The 22,236-nt window shown below is 31.1% G+C and overlaps 3 protein-coding genes across 4 annotated transcripts; 1 reads left to right on the top strand and 2 right to left on the bottom strand.

Annotated features, from left to right (window-relative positions):
• Positions 1-1,604: 1,604 nt before the first annotated feature.
• LOC129285335 (pentatricopeptide repeat-containing protein At1g62680, mitochondrial-like) lies at positions 1,605-3,645 on the bottom strand. The gene is made up of 2 exons (XM_054920974.1): positions 3,472-3,645; positions 1,605-2,584 (listed from the first exon to the last, which is right to left on the bottom strand). The coding sequence occupies exons 1-2, from the start codon at positions 3,531-3,533 to the stop codon at positions 2,209-2,211; spliced, it is 438 nt and encodes a 145-aa protein (XP_054776949.1). The 5' UTR covers positions 3,534-3,645; the 3' UTR covers positions 1,605-2,208.
• A 9,136-nt stretch (positions 3,646-12,781) lies between these two features.
• Positions 12,782-15,717, top strand: LOC129291489 (uncharacterized protein C6G9.01c-like). Of its 2 annotated transcripts, XM_054928875.1 has the most exons (3): positions 12,818-12,915; positions 14,032-14,083; positions 15,035-15,717. In XM_054928875.1, the coding sequence occupies exon 3, from the start codon at positions 15,050-15,052 to the stop codon at positions 15,428-15,430; it is 381 nt and encodes a 126-aa protein (XP_054784850.1). In that variant the 5' UTR covers positions 12,818-12,915; positions 14,032-14,083; positions 15,035-15,049; the 3' UTR covers positions 15,431-15,717. The 2 variants fall into 2 exon arrangements, with proteins under 2 accessions (XP_054784841.1, XP_054784850.1); XM_054928866.1 differs by lacking the exon at positions 14,032-14,083 and having other exon boundaries at positions 12,782-12,915.
• An 806-nt stretch (positions 15,718-16,523) lies between these two features.
• Positions 16,524-21,812, bottom strand: LOC129311580 (pentatricopeptide repeat-containing protein At1g73400, mitochondrial-like). Its single transcript, XM_054953920.1, is given in 5 exon segments — positions 16,524-19,511; positions 19,513-19,705; positions 19,708-19,742; positions 19,744-19,960; positions 19,963-21,812. Coding segments are annotated over 5 exon segments (1,377 nt in total). The 5' UTR covers positions 20,609-21,812; the 3' UTR covers positions 16,524-19,225.
• Positions 21,813-22,236: the final 424 nt, after the last annotated feature.

Raw genomic sequence — 22,236 nt, 5'->3', positions numbered from 1 at the left:
CCAGTGCACCATTTTTAAATGTTGAAAAAAAATTTCATTTCATTTGTTTTTATGATACTAGACACATCTAAGTAAATAGTTCACGAGTCAAAATACCATTTAATCTTTTATTTTTTTCAAAGGAAATCAAACTTAATTGAACTTCATATCTAGTTCAATTTGGTTGGTTTGATTGATGTAGATTTATTTTTTTTAAGATTTAACTAATTCAATAGTTATTTCGCAAAAAAAAAAAGGTAAAAAGATTTATTCCCTTTTTATATGTCCAACAACAAAGAAATGTTATGAAAACGTTTATTAAAGTTATGTCATGAAGTTTTATCCAAAAAAAAAAAAGTTATGTTATGAAAATGTGAGCATACATATTCAAAGAATGGCCCACCGTCCACTATTTAAATTAATTCATTTTTAAGCTGAGTTAAATAAAACTTCAGTTTTCCGTTTCTCACTTTATTTCTAATAAATTTCTATCTTTGTTTTTGGGATTTAGGTTGACTTGTTTTTTTATCTATTTCTTGTTTATTGTCACTTGAAAATGTTTTCATTTAAAACTCCACCCACCCCTACATCAAAATAACAAAATCACTTTTCTCTCTGAGCTGGTTTTTCTCAGGATAACCAGAGAAAAATCAGAAAAAAGAAAATCTAATCATGTGAATTATGTACAAGGAGTTGGAAAACCGAAGGTGTGGCCATTAATGAAACGCAATGCATAGGATCTAAGTAGGTAATTTGAAAGGAATTAACATTTGAGGAGTCATTATTTATATCACATTAACTTTCGAGGAGTCATTATTTATATTATTGGTCATTAAAATCTTTAAAAAATTGAAATTCTTCCACGAATCACGGAAATACATTATGAATGCTTCTAACTTAATAACTCGTGTTCCACAAAATTATAACATGGTCTTCTAGATGCTACAAGGGCCCTTTCATTGAGGAAACAACAAATTTAAAACATCATCATAATATCAATTAGTAACTTAGAGTACACATTGTAAAAAGATAAAAAGAAAACAATATTAGCAACTTATTTTTTATGATTCAAAGTATGAACACTTGCAATATATTTAATCATTGAAAAATACTTAAAAGCAGCATTTAAACTGTGTTCAGACTTCAAAGAAACAATCAATTGTTGCATTACTCGCTTGTGAAGGTGAAAATGTAGCAGAAACAGAATGCCATGGCCAGGAAATCTGGTGGAGAAGATTATTGTAGGAACTACAAGTGAAAGAGATTGTCTGTGGACAACAAATTAGCCAATCTAGTAGTCATTAAGCCAAGAATGAAATCCATTATGAAAAGTCTAAGCATATTGATGAGCAATTCTGTTTTTTCAGAAAGCATACAAATTCCAATGAAGTTGAATTAGTGCATGTGAAATTCAAGGACCAAGTAATACATATTTCTAAAAAACCACTTAAGATGAGGTTTTGAAGAGATCATACAAAAATTTTACTTTCAAATCAAAGAGCGCATGAAGTGCAAAAGGTGACATAAATGCTAGCGAAAAATGTTGAAGGCTAAGTTCTTGTAAGGATTATAAATCCTTTTGTGCACCAAAACCCTAAGATTGTAAATAAAGGAATGCAACAATCTGATAAGTGTGTTTGTGTGGGAAGTATTCAACATGATAAGTATGGATACAGGGTATTTACAGAGCTATAAGGAAAGAAGGAACAGGCCTACATTAATCCATAACCAATCGAATTACAACAAGATGTTAAAATAACTACAACAAATACTTGACTAAAACAGAACTTCTTCAACAGAAATCACAAGAAGGAATAATCCAATAACTTTTCTCAAAACTTTAGGCAAATATCAACATTAGTACAAGCATATTATCGATCAAAATAGAGCCTTTGAACTTGTTTTACCATTGAAGAAGACCTCTATCTATCATTTCATAGAGAAGCATTGTTGCCCTATCATTCCCATTTTATCCTCAAAAGAGCTTGTATAAGCATTCCAAACGTCACAAAATTTGGAAGGCAACCACTCTCTATCATCTTTGAAAGCAAGGTCAATGATTCCTCAAACAAGCCTTCTTTCCAAAGTCCACTCATCATGATGCTGTAAGTGTAGACATTTAGATGATCGCCTTTGGTCAAAAAGAATTCAAAAATATCCTGTGCAAAATCTAGCCTACCTCCTCTGTACAAACCATCAATCAGTATCTTATAATGTAGGTTGTATTCATCAGTTGACAATTTGCTGATATAATGCAACTGCCTCATCAAGATGCTTCATTTTGCCAAATGCATCCAACAAAATGTTGTAGGCTATTATATTAGAAGCTTGACCATTGCAACACATCTCATAAACAATATCTTGCATATGTGACATTCTCTTTGGTTTGCACAAGCCATCAATGAGAGCAATATAAGTGATAGTATTAGGAACCAAATTTTTGCAGCCCATTTCTTTAAAAAGATCCAAGGCTTCATCCAACAATTTTATTTTACAATATGCATTAATCAATATATTGTAACTCACAACAATAGGTGCCAAGCCCATGTTCATCATCTTTTTCAATACTACTCTTGACTCTTTAACATTTTTCCCCATAAAGTTCCTATTCATCAAAGAATTCAAGGTAACAGCATCAGATTTCATAAAGCATTTGAACATCTTCGCAAAGATAGATTGAGCTTCTATGATCCTTCTCTCTTGAGAAATGCATCCACTAGTATATTAAAGGCATAAAGATCAAGAGTGATTGTCTCTTAAGGCTATTTCATTTGGAAATCTTGCATTTGGTTGATGTAGAGAACACCATGGATTAGAATGTTGTAAGTGACAATATCAAGAGATATTCCTTGCCTAATCATTTTAGAACATAATTCAGATACCTCATTTACAAGCCCTTCCTTACAAAAGACATCCATGGCTGTGTTATATATAATTAAATTAGGATTAGTTTTAATTATCCGCCTCCCCATCGTTTGGAGCAATTTAACAGTTTTTTCAATTTTACAGAGCCCATTACTAATTAAGGTACCATAAGTAACTGAATCTAAGCAAAATCCTTTTCTCAACAAGCAGAGTCCTTTCATCAACGTAGTCATTGTTACAGTATTCGGTTGGCAACCCCACTTGAAATCTTACCCAATGAAGAGAAAGCAGAAGCCATGTCACCCACATTACAATAACAATTGATCAAAATGGACAGAGTAATTAAACATGGTTGAAATCCTTTCAGTTCCGCCTGGGCAGAAAGTGAGATAACTACTTGGTCGTGTCTGGAATTTGCAAGTGATCCTAAAATCTTGTTAATTTCAACAATGGAGGGCAGGGTACACATGGAGAGCAAGCGATTGAACGAAGCCACGGAGTATCGGACGCTATTAGGGTTTGGAAAATGGGAACGAACACAATTGCAGAATCAGGGCGTAGGGGAGTGAAAGAAGGGTCTTAGATCGAGAGGACTGCAGAAAGAGAGGAGATTCGGGGAAGGCATACCTTGAAGTAGCAGAAGAGAACAACGTCTCCATATGAGATAGGTAGAAGAGTGTCGGATACATCCACGCGGCTTCATCGAAAGGGGAAAAGCGAGAAGGAATGGAAAACCTAGCCGCAAAGATGAGACTATTTCGTTTTGGCCAAAGAGCACTGAGACTTGGAAAGATGAGAAGAAAGCCAAGATTAAATGATTAATTGACTGGCCAGACACGATGTGATTTTTTTGTCGGGAGAAATAGGTAACATATTTAATAAATCACTTTGAACTTCTTTTGTCACGGTAAATTATGTTTAATTTAATTTAATTTTTTTGTTTTTACTGTTTTGTTCTTAAAAACTATTTTACAATATAATTTTTAAACTTATTTTTCAATAAAAATAAAAAATTATTTGATTATATTAATTTAAAAATTAGTTTTATAGTTAAAAATTGGCCAATAGTAACAGTTGCTTTTTGTTGATTGTGATAGTTTATAATAATAATTGGTGTAAGTGACTATAATTTTTAATAATCAAATGTGATGTATTTTAAAAAAAATAATATGAAAACAACTTAAAATATTTTTAAAAATAAAAAATAAGAATAATTTTAAAAATAATTAAACTCAAATCAGTAATTTAAATGAGTTTTTTAATTTTTTTTTGTTTTTAAGAATAAAACCCAAACAAGTCCTTAATATCTTACATCTACATCTATCTATTTATTTACAATGTATATCTACAATCTAATATGATTGTGATTATGGGTATTATACACCTATGATACCTAGAAGATTTTTTTCCTTTTTTAAAGAAATATATGATAATTTTTTGAAATATAATATAATAAATATAAATAAAGTAAATAATAATCTTATAATGAAAAATGGGTGAAGGACCCACAATAAAAAAAATGAATGATGAATATGAAACTTATAATAAAAAATGAAAAAAAATAATCTTTTAGTCTTTATAATTTTAACTCGATTATAATTTAATCACTGAACTTTGACTAATTATAATTCAGTCCTCATAGTTTTAACTTGATTGTAACTTAATTTTTAAATTTTGACTCGATACAACTCAATTCCTATAATTTTAGTAATTTAAAATACCAATCTCCATATTTTAAAAAATATAATTATAAAACTAAAATTATTTAAAAATTATATTCTTTATAAAGATTAAAATTTTTAGTAATTCAAAATAATAATCCATAATTTCAAAATAATTTTATTTTTAAAAATATAAGGAATAATATTTTAAATAATTAAAACTAGAAGGATTGAATTGCAGCAAGTTAAAGTTTAAAAATTGAGTTATAATTCAATCAAAATTATAAAAATTAATTTATAATGAGTTGAAGTTTAGAAATTAAGTTATAATTAAGTCAAAAGTATAAGGACTAAAAGATTAATTTTTTATTAAAAAATATATGTGAAACATGTAATAAACTTACATGTTAAATTTTAAAAAAATGTAAAAGATGTGGGTATGAAGTTCAATGAATTTTTTTATTTTTAGAATTTTAATTTATACATGACAATAAATTCTAAAAAATAATTTGTGGCTTATATTTTTAACATGAGTAAAAGGTAATCATAGTGTAGTGAAACAATTTTTTGTTTTATTTTTAGCATGTAAAAGATAAACAAATTCTAAAAAATAAAAAGTTGCTATTAAAATAACTTTTAGTATACATGGGTAATAAATTTTAGAATAAGATTACCTACAATAAATTTTAGAATAAAATCTTTTGTTTAAATCTTTTAATAAAGGTCAAATGACAAATTCTAGCTTATTGAAGTTACAACTCATAAGTCAACAAAGGCAAGAAAGAGAGATATGCAAATAAAAAAAAACACTCTCTTTTTGGTGAAATTGTGAAAGTAAGAAACTTTCATAATGCATGAAAATCTTCAACCCTCCCAGCCTTAATCCTCATGTGACTGACTGATTTCTAGGACTTGTGAAGACATGCCACCAAAAATTGGCTTGGAGAAGTAGAGGACTTTGTAAAATGAAATAATTGCAACTCTTCTTCTCCAAAATACAATATTGCTACACAGAAATTAAGGTTCTTTCTTTTGGATTTTGAAATTTTGATAATCCAGTTAGAAGAATCATTTGTTGAGCCTGTATAAGCTGGTGAGTAGCAACCCATGATAACTTTTCTTGAAGAAAAAACTATCCAAATGGTTATTGTTTTTACATTTACACAAATATGAGGAAGTAGTCCAAGTACAAGTAGATTTGAGAAATTTGAAACGTTCTTGAAAGTCCCTAATTAATTGATGCGGGGTTAAAATTTTCCCCTTGTATAAGATTTGATTCCTTGTCATCCATATAAAGTGCAGAAGAGGCAAAATTTCCTCAATCATGAAAAGATCACTAACTATATATAATTTATCCAAAATTCTAAGAAGCCAATGAATCAAACATTAATCAAAAATTTCTTTTAAACAAACTCTCAAAAAGCCGAACCAAACAGCTTTAACAAAAAGACATTCACAAAAATGTACGAAGCAAGGAATCTTGTAAATCGCATCCAAAAGGACACATAATTGAGGTAGGAACATGATGAGCTAAAAGAATATATCTTGTGGGGATTACCTTATATGCTGATTTCCATATGAAAAGTATAACGAAGATGTAATTTTTAAAGAAACTCCCAAATGCTTTCCCTCGCAAGATGTGAATCCCCTGCATGCCTATTAAGAAATCTAATACGTTGCTAAATTCTGGAGAGGCAACTCTATTATCAAACGTTCCTAAATTATTATTGGTTACAATTGAAAAATCATTTTCATAGTTTCGTGATTAACCGATTGGTGCTGATTTTGGTGGACTAACGATACGATAATGCAGAAGTTTGCTTAAAATTATAGCTGCGATGTCCTCCCTTCGGAATGAATCGTCGGAATATAAAGGGAAAATCTTCAACGTTCGTTCAAGAGCCTGCAAAGTTCTTGTTTCAAAGAAACAATCATAAGATTTGGTGTTGCTCTAGGCATGTAAGAAACAGCAAGAACAAGAAATACGTAGTTTTGGGGTAGCTTCTCATCAAAAAGTGTGTGATGGCTTTATTTGTGACAGAATTCCATCTATCACGAAGAATCTAATGGATTTTTATTGCAAATTTGGTTTTTTTTTTTTGTTTTGGTTACAGTAGAAGTTGTGAATAGTGTAGCTTGCTTTCATGTCATATAGTAGATATAGGCATCTTCTACCAACTAGTTAATATATATTAAATCATAAAAGTCTGCACATCGAAAACTTGGAAGGTAGATCTATGTGAGATGAGCTAGCTCAATTATATTTGTTTTAAGACTTAACGAGTTAATCTTCAGTAAACATTATTCATTTGGACACGGATTGGTAATCCTGTGTGGCCAAAAATATTACTGTTTTCGTATCAAATTATAAAATATTTTTAAGAAAGATTTAATATATTAAAATATAAGAATATAGGACACTTTGAAAAAATTAATGTTTTATTAAATAGGTTTATTTTAATATTTTTTTCTCTATTTATAGTTAATTTCTCTCCCTTCTCTTTTTAATATATTAAATGATGAGTATTTTTAAAAGTTTATATTTTTATTTTGAAAATATAAAATTATTAAGTGTATTTAATGAAGTTTATTAGCATGTAAAAATTTTTTCTAAAAGTGTTTTATAATTTGGGATAGAGGGAGTAATACTTAATTATTGCTGAGAATTGAGATCTCTTTTTATTTTCTTAAAATTATAATTATAAATGCTAGAATTGCTTAATTCAGCATTCAGATTAAATTGATCAACATTTATTAATTAATCATACGAGTAATGTTTACACAATTTTACTCTCTTATAATATTGTTTTTTCCCTCTAAATGCATGCAAGCTTGTAATATGTTTTTTTTTACCCAAATAAGAGTTGTTGAAAAGTTGATGAGATTTTATCAAGGAGTTATCCATGAAAGATCAATTTTCGCTTCCATTTTGTTTATGAAGCCGAAAAAAGGGATCAATTATAACTCTTTTGAAGAAGGTCTCATTTAATTATATCTTAAAAATAATTAGTATTAAGATTGGAGGTGTGTAATGCTTTCAAGAGGAGAAGTTAATCTGCAATTTATGAATGAGATAACAAAAGAAAAAAAAAAAGCTACATATGACTCTACTGAGAAATTAGATTGTAGTAAGTAATAAAACAAAAATGATATTGCCAAAAAAATGATAAACAAAATTCATAAAATATTGAATTAATAAGAAAAGTTATATAAGCAAGTATGTTGAAAAGTTGCCGTTTGTCTACAGTGAAGAGCGTGGTGCTAAACGAGTCCCGTTTTGGTGTATTGATCAAAGTGACGAGCATTCGGACCATTCACATGAAAAATTTAAACGATTTCAATTTATAATTTTTATTTTTATTTTTTATTTATTATAAAAATTATAAAATTTCAATAAATCTACCTTATCATGAATATAAACAATATATATTTTGGATGATCTAATTTAATATTAATTTTTTAAAAAATTTTATAAGTTCGCTGTCTAAATATATTCTGGACAGACTGGATCCATCTAGTCAATTTATAAAAATTTTAAAAAAATTAATATTAAATTGAACCATTTAAATTAAATTTATACTATCTAAATTGATGGTAAGATAAATTTATTAAAATTTTATACTCCCTCCATCTCAAATTATAGGATACTTTTAAAATACATACAAGAAACTTTGAATAGATTAAAATTTTATTAAATGTACCAATTTCAAATTTTACTTTTTATCTATTTATAATTAATTTCCATCACTTCTTTTTTAAATATATTAAATGATGGATATTTTTAAAAGTTTATATTTTTATTTTGAAAAGATAAAGTTGTAAAGTATATTCAATAAAATTTATTGATATGTGAGATTTTATCTAAAAATTTCTTATAATTTAAGACGTAAGGAGTATTTTATTTTAAAAAATATAAAATATAAAGTGAAAAATTTGAATCATCCAAATTTGGTCCATTGTGCTCATCACCTGATGAGCACTGAAACCAATCAAGGCGCGAAACTGCCCTTGATGGTTGTTATGAAGTTGGATTCACAGTTTTCTTATTCCATGATCGATCTCTTTTTGTTACGTGAGTCATCAATCTTTAGTTGGTTAATTATAATTGGATTAATTATTCTTTATCTTTATGGCTTATCGCACTTTAACATTAATTTGACCAAGTCTCATTGGTTACCCTTAATCAACATCTAGCTTAGCTGGTGTATATCCTTGGTCATGGTTTTCTGCGTTAATGGCTTCAGTGTTACTCTCCCTCTCTAGTCTCCAATATAGGACATTATTAATAACTAATTTATGCTTTTTTTTTTGTGTAAAGTTATATTGAAACTTTAATCTTTTACAAAAATACATACATACATATGTCTAATTGTACTTTTATTAAATTCCTTATATAAGTATTTTAATAGTAACAATTAAAATTTCAATGGACCATTTTAAAATGAATAATAAATGAAGAGGTATGGGTATAATTAGAAAAAAAAGTTATAAGAACTCCTACTGGGCACAAAAAAGTGCTTTCACCTATTTTACTAGAATCAATGATTGACAATTAACTCATTAAATATGTCTTAAAATAAAAAAAGTCCAACTTTACCTTTGTTACAATTAAGAAGAGAGATACATAGTTTATGATGAGCCATAACATTAAGTTTATAATCAATTAATATATAACTACTCAAAGTAAAGTTTTTCCCAATTATCGTAAACCTTTTACCCCTCAATCAACTAGCTTTCAAGCTTGAATTTTCAATCCAATAGATAATCAAAAGCCAAAACTACAATCAACCAAGTTGAATTTCATCAACATAACCAACTCAAGCATTTGAACCCTTAATCTCTACTTCTAAATTGCCTAACATTCACTTTACATGAGTTGGAGCCTATCCATTGGGTTTAATAATTACCTTTAGCCCCCAATAACATTAATGAGCCACTAATGGCATCACAAACTTTCAAGCACCTATAATAAATGAGATTTTTGAATATTAATAGTGTCCAACAACCCAAGATACCAAAAACTCATTATACGTAGGCTTAGATACTTTAATCTACTCTCATTAACTCCATTTGAGTCAACAAATTCAGACCCATACCCCATATGGATTGAAATCACCATCCTCTTCTAAACCCTAACTCAAAAAATGAAAGAGGAAAGGAGGAAAAGGGATTAGAAATCTTATCTTAGATGATTTAGAACTTCATACCTCCTTAAATTCTCATCTAAGTTACGCCCTAGTAGAGCATTGGCGTGTCTCTCCGTTTTCTCTTTGCTTTCTCTCTATTTTTGTCTCATTTCACGTCTAATAAACTACAGAAAATGGCCATGCACCTCGGTGGATGCATAATGCGCTGTGGCGCATGACACAGAGAGGTCCTCCTTCGTTCAAAAACTTCTGTGCTCCACGGCGGATGATTTCCATGCCGCGGCGTGTTGCACAGCAATATCAACTTTTCCTTTTCTTCTCCTTTTGATGCTCGGGTGGTCTGCTTTGATAGTGAACCCACAACTAAGGCTGAAATTCTACCAAATATGATTATTAAACATCTCTAGCCGCACACCACTTCAACTTACTTAATTACTCTAATTACGTTTAACTAATCAGGGGATTAAAAGTTGGGATGTTACAATACACATATTCACAGCTAAAAAAATTATAAAATAAAACAATACATAACAGTTATTATATAAATTTTCAATTGCATAGAGTAAAAGATTTTTTTTAATAAAATATTTTTTTTAACCAAGGGGGATAGTTCCAGTGAAAGGGCTTGGTCTTTCACAATATAATGAACTAAGGTTTGAATTTATGCTAGAAGAAATACTCATATTTAGTACCCGATCATGACTTAAACAAAATTGTCTTTAATAAGATCCACTCGTAAGCAATAAAAAAATGAAATGAAATAAATTTGTATTTATATTGTTAATATGCACATGTAAAAAAATTCTAAAATTAAACAACTCATTGTTTATATTTTTTTATATATATGGGATAATAAATTTTAAACTACAATAGTTATTTAAAATTTAATTTATGTGACAATAACACATCTTAAAACAGAAAATTGTTGTTGATCAAAAAACAACAAATTGTTCTTTATATTTTTAATATACATGGCCAACGAATTTTAAAATAATTAATGTGGGAATAGATTAATTTGTTGTTTATTGAATCAAATAATTGTTTTTTGTTTTTTTATTACTTTAATAAGTATTCTCCTATCAAAAGCAACCATGTTTAAAGTATAATCAACTACTAAATATGGACTTACATTCTAGTAAGTATTTGAAGTTTGATTTTCCATGTTAGAAGAAATTAATTCCTTCTACTATACTCATTTCTCATTGGTTAAATAAATTGTTGTTTTATGTTTGAGTATAGATGATAACAATTTACACAATTAGGCAAGTTATGGTTTATTTTTATCTTCTAATCATTAAATACATGCCCAAAAAATAAAAATATACAATTATTTATATTTTGATTGTCATAGTTATTGAGGACAAAAATAGAGTTGTTATACCTTCATGGTTATAATGATATATTTTTAATTTGTTATAAATTTTTATTTTTTGTTCTCTCCAAATGCTACACCAGATTTTGGCAGAATGACATAAAAGTCCTAAAATAATGAATGTATGACAATTAAATTCTTGAGATTTTTTTTTTGTAAAATCAATAGTGAACATTGATTCAAATAATTGTAAATTTAAGAGTTTTAATTACAAATAAAATATTTTAATTTTAAATATAATTCTCTATTTGCAATCGAGATTCCCAATTGCAATTGTTTAAATCAATATTTATAATTTATTTAAAAAAAATTGGTGGAGACCTAATGTCATAAATTTTCTATTTTAACACTTTACAGTCATTCTCTTATCACTAAATTATTATTAGATTTCTTTTCATTTATTTGTGAGCTAAATTATCTTTTTACCTCTATATTATTTATTTATGAGCATTTGATATCTTAAACTTGCATTTGATATAATTTTTCTTTTCAACATTTGACAATAGTGCATTGAGCACTATGCAGTTAAAAAATTAACTTTGAGATTAAGTTAATTTAAAAATTATAAAACATGATCCAAAAATTTATATACAAATATCCTATAAAAGAATTAATGCCAATTAAAAAAATTAAAATATAATTTTGACCAACCATTTTAACAAGTTTGAGATATATAACAAATAAAAGTTGATGGTAACAACACCAGTAAATAATTAAAACATTATATTTATTTTAATAACATCTTATTAAAATATTAATAATTTATATAAGAAAAATATAATTTTTAGTTCTTACATTTTGCTCGTATTTTATTATAGGTTCTTGTCTTTTTTTTAATGTTTTGAGTCTCTATACTTTCATTTTTTGATGTTTTAAATTCCTAAATGAACAAAGTGTAAGGACCTTGTAAGGATCTAAAATATCAAAAAATAAAATATAAGAATCCAGAACACTGAAAAAAAATACAGAGACCTATAGCAAATCATGAGTAAAGTGTAGAGATCAAAAGTTATATTTTTTCATTTATATATTACTCCATCTGTTAAAAAATGTAAGGTATTTTTTGAGGAGTTGAATGTTAAAAAATATAAGATATTTTTAGTCTTTCGAGGTGTAATTATTATCTTTTTTCTAAAAGTATCTCTATTGAAATTGACTTTATATTTATTATAGGGTATTTAATATGGGTAAATATAAAAATATATGATTAGTTTAAAAGTATGTAATTACTTTATTGAAGTGAAATTCAGTTAAAAATACCTTACATTTTTTAATAGAGAGAGTATAATTTATATATTATTGTTATTTATAAATCTCACACACAATTTACAAGTTAACATCTGGCAACCACGAATTATCTAAAACTTTACAATTTAACTAATATTTGTTAATTAAATATGAACATATTTTTTAAACTAGCTCTAAATTTTAAGAACATAATCAAAATTAATATTTTTTTCTAGGATATTTATTTGTAATTTTATAAATTATTTTTTATAATTTATAAAGTTTTTTATAATTTTTTAAATTAATTAACTGTTAAATTTAACTTTTTTTTAACGACAATACTTGATACATCATTCCTAAATATTGAAAGAAAAACTACAAAAATTTAAAATATTAACTATTTTTAAATAAATAATTGAGAGCTAAAAATATCTTAAACCCTTAGGCCTCATTTGAAATTTTGTGACAATTATACCCTCAAAAAATTTTTATAATATCTATTTTACCCTCATAATTCATAAGCCTAAAGGCTAAAGCTAGTCAATGCCCAGACTGATTTGCCGCCGGGAGGAATAACTTGTAGGGAAGACATATGCGACGGAGGAGTTGTAACTGGCGGCCTCTGTGATCGACGAAAGTCACTTGAACAACGTGTCGATGGAAGGTAAATGTTTCTTGTTAAAGTTTTGTTCGAAATCTCATCTTTTGTTTGCCCTCTTGTTTTCAGTATCATTTACCTTTTGTATGTAATTTTGGTTAAGTTCACCTCTTTTAGGAATTGCTGATAACCATAAACTGTTTACGGAGGGACCATGCGGAATACGTTATTGTTTGGTCTTTTCATATGCAATGCAATGCAAAGAAAATAGAGTATTCTTCTTTTATTGTGTCGTTTGAATGTCCAAACACTTGATGGATCTGCATGTACTTAGGATCTAAACTGGACATGTATCCTTGTGGTTGTAGATTTGCATTTTGTTTGCAGCATCAACCACTACCTTGATTTCATCCACAAATCGGATTTAGAAGTTCTGGGATAAAATCTGAGTCTAATGTCTCTTTTTCGGATGTGCTATAAATCTGAAGTCTGTGTTGTGTTCCTTAATTTAATCTTTATTTTATTATCGTCATTAGTTATATGTTTGCATGCTATTATTCTGATTCTTATTCTGATATATTTAAATGTGATTTTAACGCCCGCATATTTGAACAGGTGAGAAACAATTGAGATTATAATAAATCCGAGAGAGTGTGCGTAAGTATTAAGTGCTCCAATATCAAACTAAACACAGTAAAACTCAGAATAGCTTTTTGCCAAGTTGATGACTTGCATAGCAGGTTAACATTACAGAGTTGTTTACAAATACATAACAGCATCTCCCTTCTGCCTGTTGTCACTCTCCATACATTAAACATTAAGCAATATAAAATGAAGAATACTCCATACATTACAAAGTTGTTTACAAATACGTAACACCACCTTTTATGATGCTTTGACAAAAAGTCCACGCCACCAAAATCAGTCTTCACATCACACATACCAATATCACAAACATGGCTATACCTAAAGCCAACGTCTTCATTGCAACTACTGTTGATTTAAATCACAACAATTTTGTGGCAAAAAAAAAAAATCACAACAATTTAGCTGAGTAAATAAATCAGATTTGGTAGCCACAGATTCAGTTTTGATGCTTGTAATTTCTGATTTGGTGGCTGTAAGCTTATCTTTGATCCTTGGTGACTCTGATTTGGTAGCCATAATACTTTGCAATTTCAGATGCACCTTGCACCGGTCTCCACACTAGAGGAACCCATCAGGTTTTGCAAATGTTAGCCCAAGCACAACCAGAACCCATACCATTTATGTCTATCTTTTTAAAACCCAAAAATTTTGAACATTATGGCAGTATGATCCAAGCATCGAATGGATTATGCATAGCAGAACCAATGAAGGGGAAGATGTTCAAAGGGCTACGGGCAGGCTGTTCTGTTATGATCACTGCTGATTTAAGTGTTGTAATATAAATAAACTATCCAAATAGTTTCATAATCACACAGGACCCAGGAATCCTTTAATCAATGACACAAGCTCGTACTCCACTACTATCTCTTTTTATTCTGTTTTTTTCCCCCTTCAAAGCAAAGCATCCACTAAGACAATAAATGAAGACCTCATTATTTATGAACTTTCCCTTCAAACAGAACAGTTTTCAAACAAACCAGTCAAGCTAAACTAATTAACTAAAAGATGAGATTTATTCCCCAAACCCAGAGATTCGAATCAGTATAATATGAGGGAGCTAGAAAAGGACTAATGATACATTTAACCTACAATGAGCAAACATCATATTACTAATATTGGAAGCTTTTTATGTCTTTTTCTGCAGCAAAAATCCTAACCAAACAAAAAGATCTTCAAATCATCATCTTTAGTCTGAGTTGTTCTTTTATCCGAGATCTTGACCTTGTTGTTAATGTGTAAATTCGTTTTAATACAAATAAGAGAAGAGAGCGGCTGCTACTGTGAGGTGAGCGTGAATGTCACAAGGTTTCTAAATCTGGGCTTTAAAGATTGTTGGCTTATCAGTAATTAGTGCAGAGTGTAGAGTGAAGAATACTCTAACCCTCAAGTTGGATGGGTAAAAAATAGTAAGGAAGGAAAATTAGAAGGAAAAACTTCTTAAAAATAGTAAAAAAAAAAAAAGGTGTTGTAGCTCTTTTATTTTTAGATTTGTGCTGTATGTGGAAGTTCTCACAATTGTACTATGCATTATATGCAGCTTATTTTCACTCCAATGACAAAGAAGAGTTCTAAAAAATCCTCAAGACAAGCACAAGAGACTACTGTTGCAGAAGAGCAAAAACCATCTCCAGCACATAAAAAACAAGGTAGTGAGATTGACGAGATATTTGCAGGGAAAAAACGGAAGAAATCTGAAGCGAAAAAAACAGAAACATCTCAATATGTAGCTAAGAAACCCAAGAAATCAAAGAAGAATGTGAGGAAGAAAAGCAAAGGGTCAGCAGGTGTTGGAGATTTTCCAGACCCACCTTCTGGACCTAGAAAAACAACAGAGGATGGGCTTGCCATCTACACTGAAGAGGAGTTGGGTATCAACAAAGCAGAAGCTGGAACTACCCCACTCTGTCCATTTGATTGCTCCTGTTGCTTCTGATGACAGCAATCATTTTTTTCCTCTGATATACATTGTAGGATCTATACACCCAGACCTTGGCAGTCTGGCACACAGCAATCAACTTTTATGCTTGAATAAAGTTTCAATGTGATTCATAGATACACTATAGTTTATTTTTTGCGATTGAAATTAGGTAGCTTATTGATTATTAGCAACCAAAAAAAAAAAAAAATATAGGTGCTTCAATCCCGCGACAGTGTGTATCTGTTGTATTTCCATATTTTGCATACTATGTCATTATACCATTCCAGTCAGTTTCATGTGCTTCTGCATCTCTTTTGTGACTGCTAACATATTTGCTTGATGAAACCACAATCTGCACTTGCCATGCTACCACCTTTCCCATTCCCCTAGCCATTGGAAACCCTAGCCCGCCGTGATAAACAATTGTCATATAGCTAAAACCCTACGTGATAAGTCATAATGGTCTTGAGAAGAGCTTTGCTCATAGCCACAAGATTCTACTGAGACCTTCACCTTACCACTCTTACTCTGCCTTGTGCCTTTGTATGCTTAGTTATTTAAATTTGAAACACCAAGCACACAAGACTTCCGCCGTACTAAAACTCAAACTTGACATCATGCATGGATTTTAGTTTTAATTAAGCTTATGATTATATTTACTTATTTATGACCGCCTAATTAATTCATTGTCACAATGAAACTTAAATTCACACACGCAACCTCAATAGCCATTATCATGAGTATGCTGACATTGCTATCATATTGGATTGCTGCCACTGTTATTTGCTTTATATAATCTTGTATAACTCTTAAACAAATGTATAATAATATGACATGATAATAGCATGTATGATTTCACTGTTATTTGTGCTATATAATCTTGTTAATTTAAAGTACAAAATTTATATAATCTTGTTAATTTATTATAATAAGTTTATTGAGAAAAAAGTAGAAAATTTAAAGACTTGTAATTTTTGTTACAGGAATAGTATATTAATATTAAATATACAAGATAAAGAAAAGTAGACAAGATTTTACCTACTCTATATGAACAAGCGAGAAATGATTGAGCACGCTAAGAAAAGAACAACTTGAAGACCTTGCTAAATCAGAGGGTGGCTATGAATTGAATGAAACCTCAGTTACAAGATCCATTGAATATAAAGAAAAACAACTGATGTGACATTAACCAAAAGAGGTTCCCAACAAGAGTACTGAACATATTAAGAGTCGAAAGATAATCAAGCTGTCCAGATCCTTGATCTCTGAGTTTCAATAAATTTCATTCACTGCATGGAAAGTTTTGGCAACTTTGGAGCCAGATGATACATTCAGCATCCGATGATAGTGACGCATATCAATGGCATTATAGAAGTAAAATCAACCGTAGGCATGCCGCATTACCATTTTTCTTCAAGAATGTCAACGGGAATAAAAACCAATAAAAAGAAAATATGAAATGAAGAAACTGCTTTCACGTCTGGTACAGAAGGATACACACTCACCTATAAGCAAGCCCGATATTTTAGTATTAGCCTGAAAATAATTTCAACACAGATATTAGTATACAGAATATTATGACAGAAGCCAATGACCTTGTAGTATAATGGCATGTAAGCTTCCTTGTAAGTGAGAGATCGCGAGTTCAATCTCACTTATAATCTCAAGCTATTAGTGTCTACCCCTCTGATTCAAAAAGAATATTATGACAGAACAGCTTACAAAACTAATCATATTTCCAATCCATGTGGCATACCTCATTGAACTCTATTGTATATCATCCACCTTAAGAATCAGGATATACAGTAGGCACAATGAAATAAATGAAGTAAATGATCAAACCTGAAAGTTCAAAATTGTCTTGGCCATAATTTGAAGATGTAGTCTACCTATACTAGATACTGTGATCGCTGAGGTAGTAGAAAAATGTGTCAGATACCTAGCTATAATTATGATTTAATATTTCTAAATTAGACAGTTTCATAATAATTAAAGCTGTAGGCTATTGACATTCCAGGCATATAGCAAGGATGATTATCTGCATTTGAGAGCCAAACTTGCTTAAGGGCTACAAGGAAATAAAGAACTTAATTTCCAAACTCTATTTCACCTTCATATAGCTTTATATACATTGATGCGTTTAATTCTTCCTCTTAACTCTTGCACATGATTTAGTGCTTTCTCCTTTCTCTTTCATCATTTCATACAGTTGTTGCACTTGCTATGGAAGAAAGGCTCAAGTCCAAGTCTAAAACAGTTTTTTGATCCATTTTCTGAGACACTAATCAATTTTGCAGGTGTCATATCCATGTAATGTAATTTCGAGAATTGTAGTCCATTTACAATATTCTGATTCTCATACGGCTTACAGCTTAGCAAAAATGGTCAATGTAAACAAGGATGATGTTCAACAGTTTGTTGGCAATTTAACATTTTAGAAAGGAAGCTTACAAGTACGCTACCTGACCATTATCCATGAAGTTCTAACAGAACACAGTGTTTCTTCAAAAAATAGCATTTTGTTTAAACATGTCCAACACGGACATAAAAAGTAAAACAACCTGTGAGCACTACAAATCCCATTATGACAACATGAATAACTAGAACCAACAACGTTGAAATGCTCGCAAGTCATCAAATGTTCAACATAAGCACATCATTTTGGTATGCCTTTTAAACCCATGGCAAACATTGACAGAAAATAGTTTCATTTTGAGGCAATTGCCTAATATTTTTAACAAAGTCACCTTTGCGCCATTGGATCCCCAACAAAAGAAGCCAATTAAATGAAAGATAAGAATAAAGAACAGGGGAGCAAATAAGAAAAAAAAAATGGGATCTAACATATAGAAGGGAAAAGTAAGCTTGAAATATATCTGTGAAGACCATTCATTATTGTGTTGATGCATTTATACACTTCAAAATGCATTTATACACTTCAAAAAGATCAAAGAGTTTCGTATCCTCGAAAATGCTGGACAGAATCTCAGAAAAGGGCATTATTTGCAATATTCAGTAACAAGCAGATTCTTGACTAAAGAACTAAGTTTAATGTTGCCGAGCCTTCTGCGATCAGCATGTAAGAGATATCCAACCTTTACTCTGCTAACATGAGATCACAAAGCACTCACGACTATTTCCACCTCTTGGTCGTATCACCTTCTAAATGAGGATTGCTCAGTGACAGTATGCCAAAACGATTCCAAAATTTTTTTAGGACATGCTATAAATGGGAATAAATACATCCAAGAACAAATGATTTGCCTAGATAGGGTGGCAAATAGAGCATTTCCAAAGAAGCAACTGATTGGCATTATGTCAAGGTACTAGTACAAGGACATACTCCGAGGCAGCTTCTGGAGTTAACGTAAATGTCATGCTTCTAGCAAGTTTTTTTATCCTATCACAAGAAGAAACCTCCTTGCTCCCTTCCATTCAAGTTATCCTTACAGGTAGCACAATGTCAGGTCCCACATCGGAGGGACTTAAGGAGGGTCTTGGCTATATAAGCACGTGTGTTACACACTCTAATGAGCTAGCTTTTTGGGGAGAGAGTAATGGCCTCGTCACAAAGTAGTGTTAGAGTCAGACCCGAATTTGCCTAGTCGGTGGGCCCCTCTGGTGGGCCACCCGTGATCGAGGCGTCACGGATTGGCTGGGGGAGTTGTCAAGTCCCACATCAGAGGGACTTAAGGAGGGCCCTGGCTATATAAGGGATGCGCTGCACACCCTAATAAGCTAGCTTCTCGGGGAGAGAGTAATGGCCCCGTGACAACAAGCTCAGCAAGGAATTTCACAGTATTATTTCCCTCACAAATTTTTACTCTTGCATTTCTCACCAAGTGCATAACGTCTTGCCAAAGCAGGATTGTAGAATTTTCTCATATGATCTGACAGCCTATGTACGAATTGGAGATCACCAATTACAGAAAGATGCATCAAAATACTACCAAACTTTCTAAATGGCAATTTTATTCCCTTGTTTACAACTTCTTCCAAGAGAAAACGTGCATCTTCCACTTTGTCGTACCAAAACAACCCATCAATCATCACAAAGTATGAGTCTGTATCTGGTGCACAACCCCTCTCGGTCATGCCAAGTCTCAAATGCCCCATCTAGATCACCCATCTTAAAAAACATTGAAGTCAGCATATTATAAGTCCGGACACTGGGAAGACAACCCAAATCAATCATGTTTCCATTAAGTCTAAGTGCTTCATCGGACTTCTTATTGTCACAAAGGACCTTAAGAAAACAATTATAAGCTACTATATCAGGTGGATAACCTTGTTTCCCATCTCCTCCAAAAATCTGTATGCTAAATCTCTTTCCAAACAAACTCATTCCTTCAATTATATCCTTGTATGTTGAGACTTCAGGGAGGCAACCACTACTAATCTTACACTCCAGAAGTTTAAAGCAATCCTCTATTCTATCATTTTGGACAAGAGCAACAATAATGATTGCATATGTCTTGGCAGCGGGAGAAGATATGGAAAAACCTTTTGTTCTCATGAACTTAAAAAGTTCTAAGGCCTCATTAGCATGCCTTCTCTGCAAAAGGTATCAATGGCAGTATTGTATGTAAAATTGTCAGGCGTATGACCAAACTGGATCATGTCTTTCAGCACTTTCATTCCTCTAGTTGGGTTTCTAACTCTGCACCACCCAAAAAACAATATGTTATATGTATCTGCATTGGGTCTAATTTTGCTTTGCACTTTCTTAAAGAGACCTTCAGCTTCCTCGACCAGGCTACATTTGCAAAGATCATCCAATAGCAGGTTAAATGCATTTATTTTGGGCTGAGCTTTTACTCTTGCCCTCTTCTTCTTTGCAAACTTTTGCACATGAGTTAGATATTTTTCAGTGTATTTTCTCAAAATAGTCAAAAAAACTTCAACCGGAATCGTGTTCTTGTTATGCCTCTTCACATAGTCCAACATATGACAAAGTATTCGAAACTGTCTTACTTTGTATCTTGTACTAGATAGTATATCTATCATATCATTATAAGCACAGAACTCATGGGAATAATTCTCTTGATGGCCAGCCCATGTGAAAAATCTAAATGCTATCTTTTCCTCAAAATGAAGCCTCTTCAGGACCCCAGTAACCAAAGGAGTTGAAAATTGTATTCCAAGTTGGTCAAGAGCTTTCTCCATATTGGTATGTCCAGTGGTTTTATCCATTATTGTGTTGTATATCTTTTCTATATTACTTCTAAGCGGTAGTCCTCAACATTACTAGCACTAGAATCAAGGCTCTGATTCGTAGGAACAGCTTCTGAACAATACAAGTGTATAGAAATACCATATGTAACAAACAAAGTCATGGGCAATGAAGATTGAATGAAGCGCACACAGGAACAGGAAGCCACTTGTACTGGTATTCGGTGATAAGTAGAGTATCTAGAGAAGTACATGGTTGGTGATTGAAGTGAAGTTACATTGTGGGATGGACCTTTACTTCTGAAAGGTATAATCGGAAGCACGTGATGAGAAAAAAATGGAATTTTAAGGAATAGATGAACCTATCAAATCTCCCCATCTTCTTGCAAGATGATATCAAAGGCACGGAACTCTTGAACGAAGAATAAAACTCAGGCAATTCAGGAATTAAAAAAATATGAGGAATTTTTGGTGGTAAAGGAAGAAGGTGGTCGAGTTTCGTGTGCTGCTCACTGCTCAGAAAGAAAAGTAGAGGAAGTAATTCACTGTAATGGACGTAGCAACTTCGAACAATCAGATTCCGAACCCAATCTACCTAGCTTTGCTTGGTTTTGGTCAGGAAGAGAAGTGATCCTGTGAAAACCAGTAAATCCGGGTTATAGGCTAGAACCAAGACATCTTAACCCGACCCGTAAAATAGGGCGACAGAGACCATCTTCCGTCTTCCCTGGCCTTGTTCGACCCGACTCAATTTGGGCCGGTATATTCGGACAGGACCGAAAGCCTAAATTTTAGAGCTTTCTATGGTTTTTACAAATTAAAAACAAATAAATTTGGAGTGAGCCCAGCAAGGAAACCTAGACCAAGAAAGCTGCTCCCACGGTCCCGCCTCAAATTTCCTTCAGGCAAACAAAACTTTAGATTTCACATTTTAGTTTCAGAAGCTGCGAAGCACGAGAGGAGCATGAAGGGAGCAGAACAGGTGCAAGAAGGGGGGAAAACCATGAATTTTCGGATTGGATCAAATAAAAAAAAAGAAAGAAAGAAAAATTAAAGTAGAAGGAAGCACACATGGAAATGGGGTCTTCAGATCGGATATTGAAGGCCATGAAGGAATGACAACCACCAGAACGACATTGAGAGGCGTGAACGGCGACAAGAACGATGCTGAAGAACGACAAGGAACTGAGGTCTGAACTCGAGGCTAAGAGGCGTGAGGCATGGGCTGAAGAGAACGAGGAGGTCACGAGGATTAGCGTGGTGGCTAGGGAGAACAGCGTCGAAGTAGGAGCCTCCTATAGAGAAGAGGATTTTTTTTCCATCCTTTTTCCCTCTTATTTTTAATTTTTTATAGAAAATAACAATTATAAACTCTTAAAATTATTAATTATAATTAAAAATTTTAAGTTATTAAAATCTCAATAATAAATCATAATTCTTATTTAAAATTAAAAAACGTAAATAGTTTAAAATATTTTTCAGAAATAATTTTAATAAATTTTTAAAAAAAGCATAACTTTAAATTTTTACATTTTATTTATTTTTTATTATAAATTTTATTTTTTTTTAAATATTTTAAATTTATATATTTTTATTTTTTAATATTATAAACCTCTTCCTGATTCTTACACTGTATTTATAAAAAAACT

The sequence above is a fragment of the Prosopis cineraria genome, unplaced genomic scaffold (assembly GCF_029017545.1).
Source record: "Prosopis cineraria cultivar Desert tree isolate PC_DT_omini unplaced genomic scaffold, ASM2901754v1 PC1, whole genome shotgun sequence".
Taxonomy (NCBI): Eukaryota; Viridiplantae; Streptophyta; class Magnoliopsida; order Fabales; family Fabaceae; genus Prosopis; species Prosopis cineraria.
The sequence above is the reverse complement of the archived record's forward strand: the minus strand, read 5'-3'. Positions and strand labels throughout refer to the sequence as shown.